The following is a 19181-nucleotide window of genomic DNA, read 5'->3' on the forward strand; positions in this document are numbered from 1 at the left end:
GAAGAAATGGACAAATTCCTAAAAATGCACAACCTTCCTTCCGAGACTGAACCAGGAAGAAATAGAAAATATGAACAGACCAATCACAAGCACTGAAATTGAAACTGTGATTAAAAATCTTCCGACAAACAAAAGCCCAGGACCAGATGGCTTCACAGGCGAATTCTATCAAACATTTAGAGAAGAGCTACCACCTATCCTTCTCAAACTCTTTCAAAATATAGTAGAGGGAGGAACACTCCCAAACTCATTCTATGAGGCCACCATCACCCTGACACCAAAACCAGACATACATGTCACAAAAAAGAAAACTACAGACCAGTATCACTGATGAACATAGATGCAAAAATCCTCAACAAAATACTAGCAAACAGAATCCAACAACACATTAAAAGGATCACACACCATGATAAGTGGGGTTTAGCCCAGGAATGCAGAGATTCTTCAATATATGCAAATCAATCAATGTGATAGACCATATTAACAAATTGAAGGAGAAAAACCATATGATCACCTCAATAGATGCAGAAAAGGCTTTCAACAAAATTCAATACCCAATTATGATTAAAAACTCTCCAGAAAGTAGGCATAGAGGGAACTTTCCTCAACATAATAAACGCCATATATGACACACCCACAGCCAACATCGTCCTCAGTGGTGAAAAACTGAAACCATTTCCACTAAGATCAGGAACAAGACAAGGTTGCCCACTCTCACTACTATTATTCAACAAAGTTTTGGAAGCTTTAGCCACAGCAATCAGAGAAGAAAAAGAAATAAGAATCCAAATTGGAAAACAAGAAGTAAAGCTGTCACTGTTTGCAGATGAAATGATACTATACATAGAAACTCCTAAAGAAGCTACCAGAAAATTACTAGAGCTAATCAATGAATTTGGTAAAGTAGCAGGATACAAAATTAATGCACAGAAATCTCTTGCATTCCTATACACTAATGAGGAAATATCTGAAAGTGAAATTAAGAAAACACTCCCATTTACCATTGCAACAAAAAGAATAAAATACCTAGGAATAAACCTACCTAAGGAGAAAAAAGACCTGTATGCAGAAAAGTATAAGACACTGATGAAAGAAATTAAAGATGATACAAGTAGATGGAGAGATATACCATGTTCTTGGATTGGAAGAATCAACATTGTGAAAATGACTGTACTACCCAAAGCAATGTACAGATTCAATGCAATCCCTATCAAAATACCACTGGCATTTATCACAGAACTAGAACAAAAAAATTCACAATTTGTGTGGAAACATAAAAGACCCCAAATAGCCAAAGCAATCTTAAGAAAGAAAAACGGAGCTGGAGGAATCAGGCTCCCTGACTTCAGACTATACTACAAAGCTACAGTAATCAAGACAGTATGGTACTGGCACAAAAACAGAAATATAGATCAATGGAACAGGATAGAAAGACAAGCACATATGGTCCCACGCACATATGGTCACCTTATGTTTGATAAAGGAGGCAGGAATATACAGTGGAGAAAAGACAGCCTCTTCAATAAGTGATGCTGGGAAAACTGGACAGCTACATGTAAAAGAATGAAATTAGAACACTCCCTAACACCATACACAAAAGTAAACTCAAAATGGATTAAAGACCTAAATGTACAGCCAGACACTATCAAACTCTTAGAGGAAAACATAGGCAGAACACTCTATGACATAAATCACAGCAAGATCCTTTTTGACCCACCTCCTAGAGAAATGGAAATAAAAACAAAAATAAACAAATGGGACCCAATGAAACTTAAAAGCTTTTGCACAGCAAAAGAAACCATAAACAAGACCGAAAGACAACCCTCAGAATGGGAGAAAATATTTGCAAATGAAGCAACTGACAAAGGATTAATCTCCAAAATTTACAAGCAGCTCATGCAGCTCAATATAAAAAAAACAAACAACCCAATCCAAAAATGGGCAGAAAACCTAAATAGACATTTCTCTAAAGAAGATATACAGATTGACAACAAACACATGAAAGAATGCTCAACATCATTAATCATCAGAGAAATGCAAATCAAAACTACAATGAGATATCATCTCACACCGGTCAGAATGGCCATCATCAAAAAATCTAGAAACAATAAATGCTGGAGAGGGTGTGTAGAAAAGGGAACCCTTTTGCACTGTTGGTGGGAATGTAAATTGATACAGCCGTTATGGAGAACAGTATGGAGGTTCCTGAAAAAACTAAAAATAGAACTACCATACGACCCAGGAATCCCACTACTGGGCATATACCCTGAGAAAAACATAATTCAAAAAGAGTCATGTACCACAATGCTCATTGCAGCTCTATTTACAATAGCCAGGACATGGAAGCAACCTAAGTGTCCATCGACAGATGAATGGCTATAGAAGATGTGGCACATATATACAATGGAATATTACTCAGCCATAAAAAGAAACGAAATTTAGTTATTTGTAGTGAGGTGGATGGACCTAAAATCTGTCATACAGAGTGAAGTAAGTCAGAAAGAGAGAAACAAATACCGTATGCTAACACATATATATGGAATCTAAAAAAAAATGATTCTGATGAACCTAGGGGCAGGACAGGAATAAAGATGCAGATGTAGAGAATGGATTTGATGATATGGTGAGGGGAGGGGAAGGGTAAGCTGGCACAAAGAGAGAGAGTAGCAGCGACATAAATACACTGTGAAATGTAAAATAGATAGCTAGTGGGAAGCAGCTACATAGCACAGGGAGATCAGCTTGGTGCTTTGTAACAACCTAGAGGGGTGGGATAGGGAGGGTGGAGGGAGACGCAAGAGGGAGTGGATATGGGGTTATATGTATACATATGGCTGATTCACTTTGTTATACAGCAGAAACTAACACAACATTGTAAAGCAATTATACTCCAATAAAGATGTTAAAAAAAAAAGAACAGATAGAACTGTGAGAAGAAAATCGATAACTGCAGCTGAGATTTTAATGCCCCCTACTCAATAATAGACAGAATAAGTAGACAGAAAATCAGGAAGAATATTGAACACTTGAACAACATTACCAAGCAACTTAAACTGATTGCTGTTTACAGAAGAACATACAAGAACAGCAGAATGCACATTCATTTCAAATGCACACTCAAGAACAGCAGAATACACATTCATTTCAAATGCACATTCAAGATAGACTATATTCTAAGCTATAACACAAGTCTTAGTAAATTTAAAAGGACTCAAGTCACAGAAAGTATATTCTTTGACCAAAAAGGAATTGAATTAAATATAATTAACAAAGGTATCTGGAAAATCCCCAATTATTTGGAAGCTAAATAATACACTTCTAAATAACTTATGGGTGAAAGAAAAAATAATCAAGGAATTAAAACATATTCTAATTTGAACATAATGAAAACACAACATATCAAAATATGTGGGATGCAGCCTAAGTGGTACTTAGAAGAAATTTTATAGCAGTAAATGCCTATATTAGAAAAAAAGTAGATCTCAAATCATATACTCACATTGATGACCTTAGCTTCTACCTTAAGAAACAAGAACACCAAATGAAACCCAAAGTAAGCAGAAGAAAGGAAATGATACTATTCAGAGCAGAAAATAAATGAGGTATACAACAGAAAAACAATACAGCAAAACAATGAACCAAAAATCTTGTTCTCTGAGAAGATAAAAAAATTTAATAAACTTCTAGACAGACTAATCAGGAAAAAAGAGAGAATATGCAAATTACCAATATCAAAAATGAGAGAGGTGACATTAATACAAGTTCTAAAGATATCAAAAGGATAATAAGGAAATACCATGGACAACTTTATGCCAATCAATTGACAATTGACAATAGATAACATGGAAAATTTTCTTAATATATACAAACTACCAAATCTCATGAAAGTAGAAACAGATAACCCGAATAGCCCAATATCTATCAAAGAAATTGAAACTGTTGTTAAAAGCCTTCCCATCAGGCGTAAGACAAGGATGTCTGCTTTCACCATTGCTATTTAATATTGTACTGGAAATGCTAGACACTGCAATGAGGCAAGGGAAAGAAATAAAAGGCATTAAATTAAAAGGAAACAGTAGAACCATCTTTATTCAGAGATGACATGACCCCCTATATACAAAATCCTAAAGAATCCACAAATAAACTACTAGAGCTATTAAACAAATTTTCAGTAAAGGTGCAAAAATACAAGCTCAAGACACAAAAATCAGTTGTTTTTCTATATGTTAGCAATTAACACTCTGAAAAAGAAATTAAGAAAATACAATTTATTTTTTACATTTATTCTTTTATTTTTATTTATTTATTTTGGCTGCATCAGGTCTTAGTTGCAGCATGCGGGATCTTCGTTGAGGTATGTGGGATCTTTCGTTGCAGTGCGCGGGCTCTTTGTTGCAGTATGTGGGCTTCTCTCTAGCTGTGGCGTGTGGGTTTTCCCTTCTCTAGTTGTGGCGTGCAGGCTCCAGGGCATGTGGGCTCTGTAGTTGTGGTGCGTGGGTTCCAGAATGCGTGGGCTCTGTAGTTTGCGGCACGTGGGCTCTCACATTGAGGCATGTGAGCTCAGCAGTTGTGGTATGCAGGCTTAGCTGACCTGCGGCATGTGGGAACCTAGTTCCCCGACCAGGGATCGAACCTGCATCCCCTGCATTGGAAGGTGGATTCTTTACCACTGGACCACCAGGGACGTCCCTATTTATTTTTTAAATTAAAAAAAATTTTCTTGGAGTATAGTAGATTTACAACATTGTGTTTGTTTCAGGTGTACAGCAAAGTGATTCAGTTATACATGTACATATATGTTTTAGATTCTTTTCTCATATAGGTTATCACAGAATATTGAGTAGAGTTCCCTGTGCTATACAGTAGGCCCTTGTTGGTTATCTATGTTATATATAGTAGTGTGTGTATATTCACCCCAACTCCTGATTTATCCCTCCCCCCACCATGTTTCCCCTTTAGTATACATAAGTTTGTTTTCGGTATCTGTAACTCTATTTCTGTTTTGTAAATAAACTCATTTGTATCATTTTTAAAAATTAGATTCCAAATATGAGTGGTATCCTATGATATTTGTCTTTCTTTGTCTGACTTACTTTACTCAGTATGATAATCTCTAGGTCCATCCATGTTGCTACAAATGGCATTATTTCATACTTTTTTATGGCTGAGTAATATTCCATTGTATATATGTACGACATCTTCTTTATCCATTCCTGTCAATGGACAGAGGTTGCTTCCATGTCCTGGCTATTGTATAGTGCTGCAATGAACATTGGGGTTCATGTATCTTTTCGAATTATGGTTTTCTCTGATATAGGTCCAGGAGTGGGATTGCTGGATCATATGGTAGCTCTATTTTTAGTTTTTTAAGGAATCTCCCTACTGTTCTTCATAGTGGTTGTACCAATTTACATTCCCACCGACAGTGTAGGAGGGTTCCCTTTTCTCCACACCCTCTGCAGCATTTATTGTTTGCAGATTTTTTTGATGATGGTCATTCTGACCGGTGTGTGGTGATACCTTATTGCAGTTTTGATTTGCATTTCTCTAATAATAGTGATGTTGAGCATCTTTCCATGTGCTTTTTTGGCCATCTGTATGTCTTCTTTGGAGAAATGTCTGTTTAGATCTTCTGCCCATTTTTTGATTGGGTGGTTTGTTTTTTTGACATAGAGCTGCATGAGCTGTTTGTATATTTTGGAGATTAATCCTTTGTCAGTTGCTTCATTTGAAAATATTTTATCGCATTCTGTGGGTTGTCTTTTCATTTCACTTATGGTTTCCTTTGCTGTGCAAAAGCTTTTAAGTTTAACTAGGTCCCATTTATTTATTTTTGTTTTTATTTTCATTACTCTAGGAGGTGGCTCCAAAAAGATCTTGCTGTGATTTATGTCAAAGAGTGTTTTGCCTAAGTTTTCCTCTAAGAATTTTATAGTATCAGGTCTTATATTTAGGTCTTTATTCCATTTTGATTTTATTTTTGTGGATCGTGTTAGAGAATGTTCTAATTTCATTCTTTTACATGTAGCTGTCTAGTGTTCCCAGCACCACTTATTGAAGAGACTGTCTTTTCTCCATTGTATATTCTTGCCTCCTTTGTTGTAGATTAATTGACCACAGGTGCGTGGGTTTATCTCTGAACTTTCTATTCTGTTCCATTGACCTATATTTCTGTCTTTGTGCCAGTACCATACTCTTTGATTACTGTAGCTTTGTAGTATAGTCTGAAATCAGGGAATCTGATTCCTCCAGCTCCGTTTTTCTTTCTCAGTATTGCTTTGGCTATTTGAGGTCTTTTGTGTTTCCATATAGATTTAAAATCTTTTTGTTCTAGTTCTGTGAAAAATGTCACTGGTAATTTGATAGGGATTGCATTGAATCTGTAGATTGCCTTCGGTATTATAGTCATTTTGACCATATTGATTCTTCCAATCCAAGAACATGGTGTATCTTTCCATTTGTTTGTGTCGTCTTCTATTTCTTTCATCAACGTCTTATAGTTTTCAGAGTACTGGTGTTTGTCTCCTTAGGTAGGTTTATTCCTAGGTATTTTATTCTTTTTGATGTGATGGTAAGGGAATACAATTTATAATAGCCTCCAAAAGAAGAAAATATCTGAGAATAAATTTAACCAAGAAGGTAAAAGACTTGTACACTGCAAACTATAAAATATTGTTGAAAAGAAATGAAATAAAACCTAAATAAAATGAATGATATTTTATGTTCATAGATTAAAAGATTTAATATCATAAAAGTGGCAATACTACTCAAAGTGATCTATATATTTAATGCGATCCTAACCAAAATTCCAATGGCCGTTTTTGCAGATATCAAAAACCCATCTTAAAATTCATATGGAATTGTGAAAACAAAACTGGAGAACTCACACTTCCTGATTTCAAAACTTACTATAAGCTACAGTAATCAAAACAGTGCAGTATTGGCATAAGGACAGACATACAGGTCAATGAAACAGAATCAAGGGTCCAGAAATAAACCCATAGATGTATGGCCAGTTGATTTTTGAAAAGGGTGCTGAGATCATTCAATGGGCAAAAACAGTCTCTTCAGCAAATGGTGCTGGAATAACTGGATATCCAAATGCAAAAGAAGTTGGACCCCTTACCTTGCACCATATGCAAAAATTAACTCAAAATGGATCAGAGACCTGTATATAAAAGCTAAAAGTAAGAAACTCTTAGGAGAAAACATAAGGGGAAAGCTTCATGACATTAGATTTGGCAGTGGATTTGTAAATATGACACCAAAAGTGTGAGCAACAAAAGAACAAATGGATAAAACTGGAGTTCACCAAAATTAAAAACTTGTGTGCAGCAAATGGCATTATAAAGAATATGAGGGCTTCCCTGGTGGTACAGTGGTTAAGAATCCACTTGCCAGTGCAGGGGACACGGGTTTGATGCCTGGTCTGGGACGATCCCACATGCCGCGGAGCAACTAAGCCTGTGTGCCACAACTACTGAGCCTGTGTGCCTAGAGCCTGTGCTCCGCAACAAAAGAAGCCACTGTGATGAGAAGCCCACACACTGCAACGAAGAGTAGCCCCTGCTTGCTGCAACCAGAGAAAGTCCGCACACAGCAACAAAGAACCAATGCAGCCAAAAAAATAATAATAATAAAATAAAGAATACTAAAAAGACAAATTACAGAATGGTAGAAAATATTTGCAAATCATGTGTCTGATATAGGTCTAGTATCCTGAATATATAAAGAACTCCTACAATTCAACAACAAAAAGACAAACAACCCAATTTAAAAACTAAACAGGCAAATTACTTGAACAGACATTTCCCCAAGGAAGATCTGCAAATGGCCAACAAGCACATGAAAAGGTGGTTAACATCATTAGTCATTAGGGAAATACAAATCAAAACCACAATGAGATACCACTTCACATCCACAAGGATGGCCATAATCAACAAACGGAAAGTAATGAGTGTTGGTGAGGATGTGAAGAAACTGGAACCCTTGTTCATTGCTAGTGGGGATGTAAAATGGTCAGCTGCTATGGAAAACAGTTTGGTGCTTCCTCAGTAAGTTAATCATAGACCCAGCAGTTCTACTCCTAGTTATATACCTAAAAGAAGTGAAAACAGGTACTCAAACAAATACCTGTACATGAATGATCACAGCAGAACTATTCACAATAGCCAAAAGGTGGAAACATCCTAAAAGTCCATCAACAGATGAATGGATAAATAATTGTGGTATATATATACAATGGAATATTATTCACCCATAAAAAGCAATGAAGTACTGATATATGCTACAACATGGATGAACCTCAAAAACGTTAAGTGAAAGAAGCCAGACACAAAAGGTCACATACTATATGATTCCATTTATATGAAATATCCAGGATAGGTACATCTGTAGAGCTAGAAACAGATTAGTGGCTGCTAGGGGCTGGGGGAGGGCAGAGTTGGGAGCAACTGCTTAAGGGGTATGGGGTTTTATTTTGTGGTAATAAAAATGTTTTGGAACTAGATAGAGGTTGTGGTTACACAATCTTTGTAATTTACCATATTAACAGACTAAAAAAGAAAAACCATATGATCATCTCAAGGATGCCAAAAAGTATTGGACAAAGTTCAAAATCCATTCCTGATTAAAAACGCTCAGCCATCTAGGAATAGAAAGGAAGTTTCCCAACTTGATAAAGTGCATCTGTGAGAAACCTACAGCTCATATCATACCAAATAGTGAAAAACTGAATGTGTTCCCCCTAAGATCAGGAAAAGGCAAGGATGTCCACTCTTATTACTTCTATTCAACACTGTACTGGAGGTTTCACTAGTGCAATGAGGTAAGAAAAAGAAATAAAAGGCACCCAGATTGAAAAGGAAGAAATAAAACTATTTTTATTTGTAAATGATGTGATCATCTATGTTGAAATTCCTTTAAAAGCACTGTAACTAATAAATGAGTTTGGCAAGGATGCTGTGTACAAGATCGATATACAAATATCAACTGCATTTCTATTTACCAGCAACAAGACATTGAAAATGGAAATTTAAAAATATGATTTACAATAGATAAAAAAGTACTGAAGGCTAAAGTTGAGAAAAGATGTGCAAGAGTACCTGGAAAAGTATAAAACATTTCTGAGAGAAATTAAGGATCTAAATAAATCGCTGTTAATACATCAGAAAATTCAATATTCTTGTCAATTCTCCCAAATTGATCTATAGATGGTAGAAATTGGCAAGCTGATTCTCAAATTTATTTCAAAATGCAAGGGAATGAGAACATCTAAAACTACTTTGGAAAAGTAGAACAAAGTTGGAGTACTTACACTTCCTGTCTTCAAGACTTATTTTAAAGCTATAGTAATCAAGGGAGTGGGGTGCTGAAATCAAGATAGACCAAGCGATCACTGGAATACAATAGAGAGGCCAGAAACAGAGCCACAAGTTTATGGTCAATTGATTTTTTAAGAAAATGTAAATGCAATTCAGTTAAGAAAGATGGTCATTTCAATAAATGGTGTTGAACAATTGGTTATCTGATGCAAAAAAACTGATATTGATACCTTCTTCCCATTGTAAGCAAAAATTAACTCAAAATGGATCACAGATTAAGACCTATAAAGTTTCTAGAAGAAAATATGGGAGAAAAATCTTTGTAACCTTGGGTTAGGTAAAAATTCCTTAAGCACCAAAACATAATTGAAAAGAAAAAATTGATAAAGTGGACTTCATCAAAATTAAACACTCTGTTCTTCAAAAGACACTGTGAAAAGAATAAATGACAGTCACATAATAAGGGGAAAATTTATAAATCACTTACTGATAAAGAACTTGTATCCAGGGCTTCCCTGGTGGCGCAGTGGTTAAGAATCCTCCTACCAATGCAAGGAACACGGGTTCGAGCCCTGGTCCAGGAAGATCTCACATGCTACAGAGCAACTAAGCCCGCGCGCCACAACTACTGAAGCCCGCGGGCCTAGAGCCCATGCTCTGCAACGAAGAGTATCCTTCACTCGCTGCAACTAGAGAAAGCCTGCACACAGCAATGAAGACCCAACACAGCCAAAAATAAAAATAAATAATAAGATTTATAAAGAACTTGTATCCAGAATATGTAAGGAACTCTCAAAAAGTAATAAGAAACAAACCTGATTTTTAAATATGCAAAATATCTGAACAGACATTTCATCAAAGAAGATACACAGACGGCAAATAGACATAAGAAAAGATGTCCAAATAATTAGCCATTAGGGGAATGAAAATTGAAACCACAATGAGATCCCTCTCCACAACTATTAGAACAGATAAAATGAAAAAGACTGACAATACCAAGTGTAGCAAGGATGTCGAGCAAGTGGAACTTCCATACATTGCTATGGGGTTCAACCATTTTGGAAAAGAATTTGGCAGTTTCTTTAAAAGTTAAACATGAACTTGCCATATTACCTAGCCATTCCACTCCCACGTGTTTATCTAAGAAAAATGAAAGCAGGTATCCATACAAAGATTTGCATGTAAGTGTTCATAGCAGCTTTATTTATAACAGTCCCAAAGCATAAAGAACCTATATGTCCATCAGTAGATGCAATGGATACATGTATTTGATTTTTATTACTTTGTAACAAATACCATAAACTTAGAATACAATTACCGAAAACTTAAACAAATTAATTATCTCTCAGTTTCTTTGGGTCATGATCCTGGAACATTTTGGTTGGGTACTCCGCTCAAGGACTCACCAGGTTGAAATCAGGGTGCCAGCAGGGCTGCCATCTCATCTAGGCCTTAGGTTCCTCTTCCTACTTCACTGCTGGCTGGCAGAATTCAGTCCCTTGCAGTTGCAGGACTGAGGCCCTCAGCTCTAAGAGGCCACCCACCTTCTGTACAACATGGCAGTTTGCACCTTCATGGCCAAAAGGAGAGGCTTTAAACCTGTCTGACTTCCAGAAGAACCCAATTAGGTCAGGTCCACACAGAATAATCTCCCTTTTCATTAACTCACAGTCAACTAGCCAGTGACCTTAATTACATCTGCAAAATCCCTTCTGGCATATAATGTAACCTAATAGCCTAAAATCTCATATTCACAAGTCCCTCTCACTCGAGGGGAGGGGATTATCCAGCACATGTACCCCAAGGAGTGGGAATCCTGGGGGTCATCTTAGAATGCTGTCTACCACATAAACAAGTTGTGGCACATCCAACCAACAGGAATCCTGCTCAGCAATGAAAGGGAAGAAACTGTTGATACACACAACAACATAGATATACTTTAAAATCATTTTGATGAGTGAAAGTAGTTAGATGGATATTTTGATTGCGGTGATGGATTCATGAGTGTTTACATGTTTACATGTGTCATGAGTGTCTACTGTATGTCAGTTATACACATGTTTAAAAAAGAAGTTTATAAAATGTGATATTCAATAGTTATTAGAAAACATTTAAGTATGTTTTTCAACTTTTCAACTAATTTTTATGAAATTGAAATACAGATTAGTTATTTATGATGACACAATATTCAAACTGAGGTGTGCTATAAGCACAAATGCATATCTGATTTTAAAGACCATATGAAAAAGGAATGTAAAATATATCATTGGTAACTTTTATATTGATTACATGTTGGAATGATAATACTTTGGATATGTTTGGTTAAATAAACATAGTTGTTAGTTGTGTTACTAATCTTAATTTCACCTTTTTTAATGTGGCTACAAGAAAATTTCAAATTACCCATAGGGCTCCATGATATTTCTACTGGACAGTGCTGCTCTAGATCAAACTGCTTGGTTAGGGAAGTACGGGGGATAGCAAACAAGTTCACTGACATCAGAAGGAGACCAAATTCAGAACATGGGACACTCTACAGGACAAATGTCCCCTTTTCTCTAAGAAATCAATGGAATGAAGACCAAAAAACCCCTAAAAAAACCCAAAAGGTGGGGGGGGAGGACTATTTATAGAATAAAAGAGACTTAAGAGTTATAAAAATCAAGTGCAATGTGTGAAACTTGCTAGGATCCTGATTTGAACAAACCAACTATAAAAAATATTTCTGAATTAATTGGGGCATCTGATTATAGACTGGCTATTAGATAATAATCAGAAATTATTATTAATTTCATTAGGTGTGTCAATGGCATGATGCTAATAAATAAAATCCCTTTCAGTTCCTTGATGCATATCATAGTTATGACAGGGGAAATGATAGGGTGTCTTGGATTTGCTTTAAACACCTAACAGGACAGAGTACAAGTAAAGGAAGATGGGCTGTGAGCTAACAGTGTGGGATCCGGGAGATGAATGCATGGGGTTCATGTTTATCCTATTCTTTACATGTTTAAGTTTTTGAGAATTTCCATAAAAAAAAAAGTTTTACTACAAACTACAGTAATCAAAACATTATGGTACTGGCACAAAAACAGAAATATAGGTCAATGGAACAGAATAGAAAGTCCAGAGATAAACCCACACACCTATGGTCACCTAATCTATGACAAAGGAGCAAGAATACACAATGGAGAAAAGACAGTCTCTTCAATAAGTGGTGCTGGGAACACTAGACAGCTACATGTAAAAGAATGAAATTAGAACACTCCCTAACACCATACACTATAATAAACTCCAAATGGATTAAACATCTAAATATAAGGCTGGATACTATAAAACTCTTAGAATAAAACATAGGCAGAACACTCTTTGACATAAATCGCAGCAAGATCTTTTTGGAGCCACCTCCTACAGTAATGCAAATAAAAACAAAAATAAATAAATAGGACCTAGTTAAACTTAAAAGCTTTTGCACAGCAAAGGAAACCATAAACAAAATGAAAAGACAACCCACAGAATGGGATAAAATATTTTCAAATGAAGCAACCGACAAAGGATTAATCTCCAAAATATACAAACAGCTCATGCAGCTCTATGTCAAAAAAACAAACAACCCAATCAAAAAATGGGCAGAAGATCTAAACAGACATTTCTCCAAAGAAGACATACAGATAGCCAAGAAAGCACAAGAAAAGATGCTCAACATCACTAATTATTAGAGAAATGCAAATCAAAACTACAATGAGGTCACCTCACACCGGTCAGAATGACCATCACCATAAAAATCTGCAAACAACAAATGCTGGAGAGGGTGTGGAGAAAAGGAACCCTCCTACACTGTTGGTGGAAATTTAAATTGGTGTAGCCACTATGGAGAATAGTACGGAGGTTCCTTAAAAAACTAAAAATAGAGCTACCATATGATCCAGCAATCCAAATCCTGGGCAAATATCCAGAGAAAAGCATAATTTGAAAAGATACATGAACCCCAATGTTCATTGCAGCACTATACAATAGCCAGGACATGGAAGCAACCCAGATATCCATCGACAGAGCAATGGATAAAGAAGATGTGGTACATATATACAATGGAATATTACTCAGCCATAAAAAGAATGAAATAATGCCATTTGTAGCAACATGGATGGACCTAGAGATTATCATACTGACTGAAGGAGGTCAGACAGAGAAAGACAAATATCATATGATATCGCTTATATGTGGAATCTAAAAAAAGGGTACAAATGAACTTATTTACAAAACAGAAATAGAGTTACAGATGTAGAAAACAGACTTATGGTTACTAGAGGGTAAGCGGGGGGAAGGGATAAGTTGGGAGACTGGAATTGACATATACTCAATACTATGTATAAAATAGATAACTGACCTACTGTATAGCACAGGGAACTCTACTCAGTACTCTAATGGCCTACATGGGAAAAGAATGGACACATGTATATGTATAACTGATTCACTTTGCTGAACACCTGAAAGTAACACAACATTGTAAACCAACTATACTCCAATAAAAATTAAAAAAAAAAAAGTCTGTGACTTTCTCCCTGAAAGTCGCAGGGGGTCTGGGTGCCATGTGACCTTGGGCTGCCCTCCCTGTCTGAGGCAGGGGTGAAAATGGCCACAGGAAGGAATGAGGGCATGCCTCATTAAGGTGAGTAGCCACTGATCATACTTATTATATGCAATGTGCTGTTAATGACTCTGCTCATGAAATTGGTTATATATGGTGCAATAACCTAACTTGTTCCTTCTTCTTACACACTATTTGCAAAATATAAGTACATTTTCCCTGGCAAACATTTCAGAATTGCAACATGCAGACACCTAAAGTCCTTTTCTTCATCCAAAGTGCTAAAAGAATTTAGCTGCATTTATGCAGAAACATCTGTTCTCAAAGCATAGGCCACTGGGGGCCTGCAATTGACATCAGGGGAGCAGCTGTCACACACACTGTCGTCTCAGCCTCCTTAACCCTTTTGACAATCCCCCTTGCACACGTTCACACAAACCACCAAGTGTGCAATGTTTTATTCTTAAGGGGTTTGTCAGAGCAGCCGGTTGTCAGAACTCCTGAGCTGGGGAGCCTTCCCACATGACTGATGGATACTGCCATTAAACGTGAAGGAAGCGGAGAGTTCAACCATCCTCACGGAAATATGTCACAAGTGGATTGCACCTCCCGATCAGGGCTCCAGATCATGGATAACTCTGAGGATCAGAGCCAGGCACATATCCAAATCCGCCTGCCCAGGTGGTGTCTAGGTGTGTGAGTGTGCAGGGTGACCTGCCCTGCCCCTCGGAGCCTGGGGTCCTCCCTCTTGGCTCCTGTGCCTTGCTCTCTAGTGTTTTTGTTCTGCTGAAGATTGGCAGGGAAACTGGGCAGTGGCTGGTTCAGAAGGCCCAGAGAGCCCTCCTGAGCTGTGCTCCCAGCCTTGTGCAGGATGGCAGTGACAGAGTGGCCCAGTGCCTGTCCTCAAGCTGCTCACAGCCAAGATGCAGAGAGCAGGCACTGAGCTGCCAGGGTCTCTCGTGCCAGGGGCCTGGACCCTTGCTCCTTATTCCTTGCTTACCTGACCACCACATTTTGCCTAACTGCTGTTTGAGCTTCCATAGCAGCTGAGGTATAGCCTCCTCCTGGAAGGCTCTCTTGAGTTGACCCTGACTATGGCCCTCTCTCACCCACACATGAGGTAGGGGACACTGCCGCCCTGCACCTGCACCAGGGCCTGCTACAGAGCAGTACTCCGGTGATCTGGTGGTTTGATTAACTTAGTGGTCTCCAAAGTAGGAAGTGTGTCCCCAGAGTAAAGACCAACATGAGGAACTTGGGAAGAAAATGTGAGAACTCCTTTTAACATTTTAGCATTCACTTAAAGTGATTTTGTTATGAAATGTTTGTTACATAAAAAGATTATCTGTAACATATAAGTTATGAAGCATGATAACAAAGTTAGATGCCTGGAGGCCCTCCACACAATCGGGCGGTGGAATGTTGTCAACCCCTCCTGTGCTATCCTCCCAACCCACCCTACTTTCATCATTCCCACTATCTGGAATTTTTTTTTTATCAACTCATATAACTTAACAGCAAAAAACAATTTTTTTTTAAACAATTTGATTTAAAAATGGGCAGAATATCTGAATAGATACTCTTCTAAAGAAGACATACAGATGGTCAATAGTTATATGAAAAGATGTTCAACATAGCTAATCATCAGGGAAATGCAAATCAAATTCACAATGAGATATCACCTCACAAGTGTTAGGGTGGCTACTATAAAAAAGACAAGAAATAACAAGTGTTGGTGAGGAGGTGGAGAAAAGGGAACCCTTGTGCACTATTGGTGGGAATTTAAATTGGTGCAGCCACTTTAAGAAACAGCATGGACGTTCCTAAAAAATTAAAAATAGAACTACCATATGATCCAGAAATTCCACCCGAAGGAAACAAAAACACTGACTTAAAAAGATATCTGCCCCCTCCCGTTCATTGCAGAATTATTCACAATAGCCAAGACACGGAAACAACCTAAGTGTCCATCAATGGGTTAATGGATAAGGAAAATGTGGTATATTTATATATATACAATGGAATATTATGCAGACATAAAAAAAGAATAAAATCCTACCATTTGTGACAACATGGATGGACCTTGAGGGCATTATGTTAAGTGAAATAAATCAGACAGAGAAAGACAAATACTGTATGATCTCACTTATATGTGGAATCTAAAACAAAACAGAACAAAAAAGTTGAGCTCATAGATACAGAGAACAGATTGGTGGTTGTCAAGGTGGGGGTGGGGGTGAGTGAAATGGGTGAAGGGGGTCAAAGGGACAAACTTCCAGTTATAAAATAAATAAGTCCTGGGCATGTAATGTACAGCATGCCGACTATAGTTAACAAAACTGTATTGTATATTTGCAAGTTGCTAAGAGTATATATCTTACAAGAAAAAAATTTATCCCAGAAATACGTATCCCTAAACAATATACTGTATGGTTTAATTGCTTTTAAGTTTTATAAAAAACTGGTGTGTGGACTTCCCTGGTGGCGCAGTGGTTAAGAATCCGCCTGCCAATGCAGGGGGACACGGGTTCGAGCCCTGGTCTGGGAAGATCCCACATGCCACAGAGCAACTAAGCCTGTGCGCCACAACTACTGAGCCTGTGCTCTAGAGTCACGAGCCACTACTGAAGCCCGTGCGCCTAGAGCCCGTGCTCCGCAACAAGAGAAGCCACCACATTGAGAAGCCCGTGCACCGCAACAAACAGTAGCCCCTGCTCGCTGCAACTAGAGAAAGCCTGTGGGCAGCAATGAAGACCCAACACAGCCAACAAAAAATAAAAAAAATTTTTTAAAAACGGCGTCGTTCTGTACACAGTACTAGTGACTTGATTTTTTGCACTTACCATGATGGATGAAGATTACATCCATACAATGCTTCTAAGAGTCTGCTCTCTGACTGTTCATATGTGAGTGTTCCATAATTTCTTTTTCCATTTTCCTGCCAATGGAACATAGGTTGGTTCCAGTTATTGCTGCTTGGAGCAGGGGTCTAGGAGTACATGCACACACAATTCTCTTGGGGACACATCAGCAGTGGAACTGCTCCTTTGCAGGATATGCTACAAGTATATATATTCAAGCTCACTGGATAATTCTCAGCTGTTTTGCAAACTGGTCATACCAATTTACACTCCCACACATAGATCAGAAGGGTTTCTACTGATCCACAATGTCTCCAGCATTTATTACCCCACATATTAAATTTGCTTATTGAATGAGTGTGCAATAGTGTTTCTTTCTTAAATATTTGATAGAATTCACTGGGAAAGCCACGTGACATTTTCTTTCTGGGAAAGTTTTTAATTATAAATTCAATTTCTTTAACAGAAATAGAATTGTTCAGATTTTCTACTTCTTCTTGTGTCAATTTTGGTTTTGTCTTTCAAGGCATTTGTTCCTTTTATCAAATGTATTGATATAAAGTACTTCATAAAAATCCCTTGTTATCCTTTTAATGTCTGTAGAATATTGATAAATTGTATTTTCGCCTAGTTAGTCTTAGAATTTATCAATTTTATTAACCTTTTCAAAAGGTTTTTTTCTCTACTGTTAGTTTTCTATTTCACTTATTTCCATTCTAATGAGAATGTTTATAAACAACCTGACACACCTTGCCTGATAGATAGTAAGCACTCAGAGAGGCACTCCTGGTTGAGCCCAGCTCAGCCATGAAACTGGGCAGCTGCTTAGCATGTGGGTGGTCAAATGAATGGACAGACAGGTGGCTGAGCAGAGAGTAGAGGCCTCATAAAGACAGAAAAGAGGGCAGGCCACACTGCTTAAGAATAGCCCAGGCTGTAAACATCTCAGACCATAAACAGCATAGACCAAGTGCCAAGGCCCACACTGGCTAGATTACCCTGCAAAGTCCACTTACATCCCTGAGCCTCTGTTTCCTCAGAGGAAAGGAAAGTAGACGGAAGTTGCTATGAGGCCACAGGTACACAGCTGCTGGCACTGTGCAGGTGCTTCAACCATCAAAGACAGAAGTAGCCATTTAATTACTATTTTTTAGCCAGACTCATGTACTTTTGAATGTTGCCTGGATTTAAAAACAAAAAATGAACAATTTACTGACCAAATTAACCAAGTACATAATGACTCTGCAGGGGCAATATTTAGCTGATTCCAAGAGGCTGCATTCCTTCCAGTCCTTGGCGAGATCCCTTGTTTATAAGGCAGGAATTCACCAATTAGGATGATCCCTGGTGCCAGGACTGAAAGGCCTTTAACTGACAACACTGGAGCCTGTGTTAGCTTTACTCAAAAATAATAAAATGAAGGTGACACCCCCCCACCCCAAGTTCATGGACCTTTCACAGGTTAGTCCATAAGACTCTTCCTGGCTAAGTTTATGTGGTTTGGCAGTTTGGAGTATACCTGGTGGTGCCTGGGGTAGTATGACCCTAAGGAAATCACGGAGATGACATGACACACACGAGAGGGCTCCTTTCTACAGGCCCCGGCCCCAGGGAGCTCTGCAGGGCAAAGGAGGGTCAGGCCACTTTTCGTCATCATTCCCAAAAGTGAGGGATGCATGCTGGGTCACCAGGAACGGAAGGGAATAAGCACGGAGTGGATGCCTCTTTTGCACCAGGCACCGGCATTATGGGCCCCATTTGGTGTTTGAAATCCAAAGTGATCCTCGGAGTGTAAGAGCAGTCACCCAGTGAGGAAGCAGTGGGTTCAAACCCCAGTCTCTGTGACCTGGGTGCCTTGTGCTATCTCTGGTTCCCTCGGGAATCTTTGGGGGCCCTGCATGAAAGGGGCATGGTGGGGCACCTTTGCAGAAAAAGAGAACCCTCTGAGGTAGAGCCAGGCCCACAGGGCCAGGCCCAAAGGCCAAGGGTGTATTGACAGTAACAGGAAGGAGACTGGGAATGATGCCTGAAGGATGGGAAGGGAAATGGAGGCCAGAGCCTAAAATTTCCAGAGGATGCCTGACGAAAGCCTTCAGCCCCAGGTTCCTCAGCCTCTCCCCACAAAACCCCTCCCCTCATGCTCCTGGCAGATGCCCTGGCCTCCAGGAGGGCACAGGACACACAGTCCGAAGGTGACATGCATCACAGTTGGTAATTTTAAAGCAATTTCAACCCAAAACAGTTAACCTGAATCAAGTTTTGAGAAAGGAGTCCAATAAACCCAGGTTATCAGAGAAAATTCATGTAGATCCTTCAAAACAACACAGGAAATATCAACCAAAAAATATGAAGAAACCATTGTGGATTAAACAGACTCTAACAGACACGACAAACAAGGGCAATACCTGA

The 19181-nt window shown here is 38.3% G+C and overlaps 1 protein-coding gene across 17 annotated transcripts in view; it reads right to left on the reverse strand.

Annotated features, from left to right (window-relative positions):
• RASGEF1C (RasGEF domain family member 1C) overlaps window positions 1-19181 on the reverse strand; it is a 97782-nt gene that overhangs the window by 71223 nt on the left and 7378 nt on the right. For 10 of the 17 annotated variants that reach the window (XM_067732601.1, XM_067732608.1, XM_067732599.1 and 7 more), the window contains one exon: window positions 16755-16849. The exons of 4 other annotated variants lie outside the window; for them this stretch is intronic. In XM_067732601.1, coding sequence (XP_067588702.1) covers window positions 16755-16757 — 3 coding nt within the window. In that variant the 5' untranslated portion in view covers window positions 16758-16849. Of the gene's footprint in view, window positions 1-16754; window positions 16850-17788; window positions 17954-19181 lie in introns of all 17 variants that reach the window. 3 more of the 17 variants (XM_067732602.1, XM_067732605.1, XM_067732600.1) reach the window with 1 other exon arrangement.

The sequence above is a fragment of the Pseudorca crassidens genome, chromosome 3, assembly GCF_039906515.1.
Source record: "Pseudorca crassidens isolate mPseCra1 chromosome 3, mPseCra1.hap1, whole genome shotgun sequence".
Taxonomy (NCBI): domain Eukaryota; kingdom Metazoa; phylum Chordata; class Mammalia; order Artiodactyla; family Delphinidae; genus Pseudorca; species Pseudorca crassidens.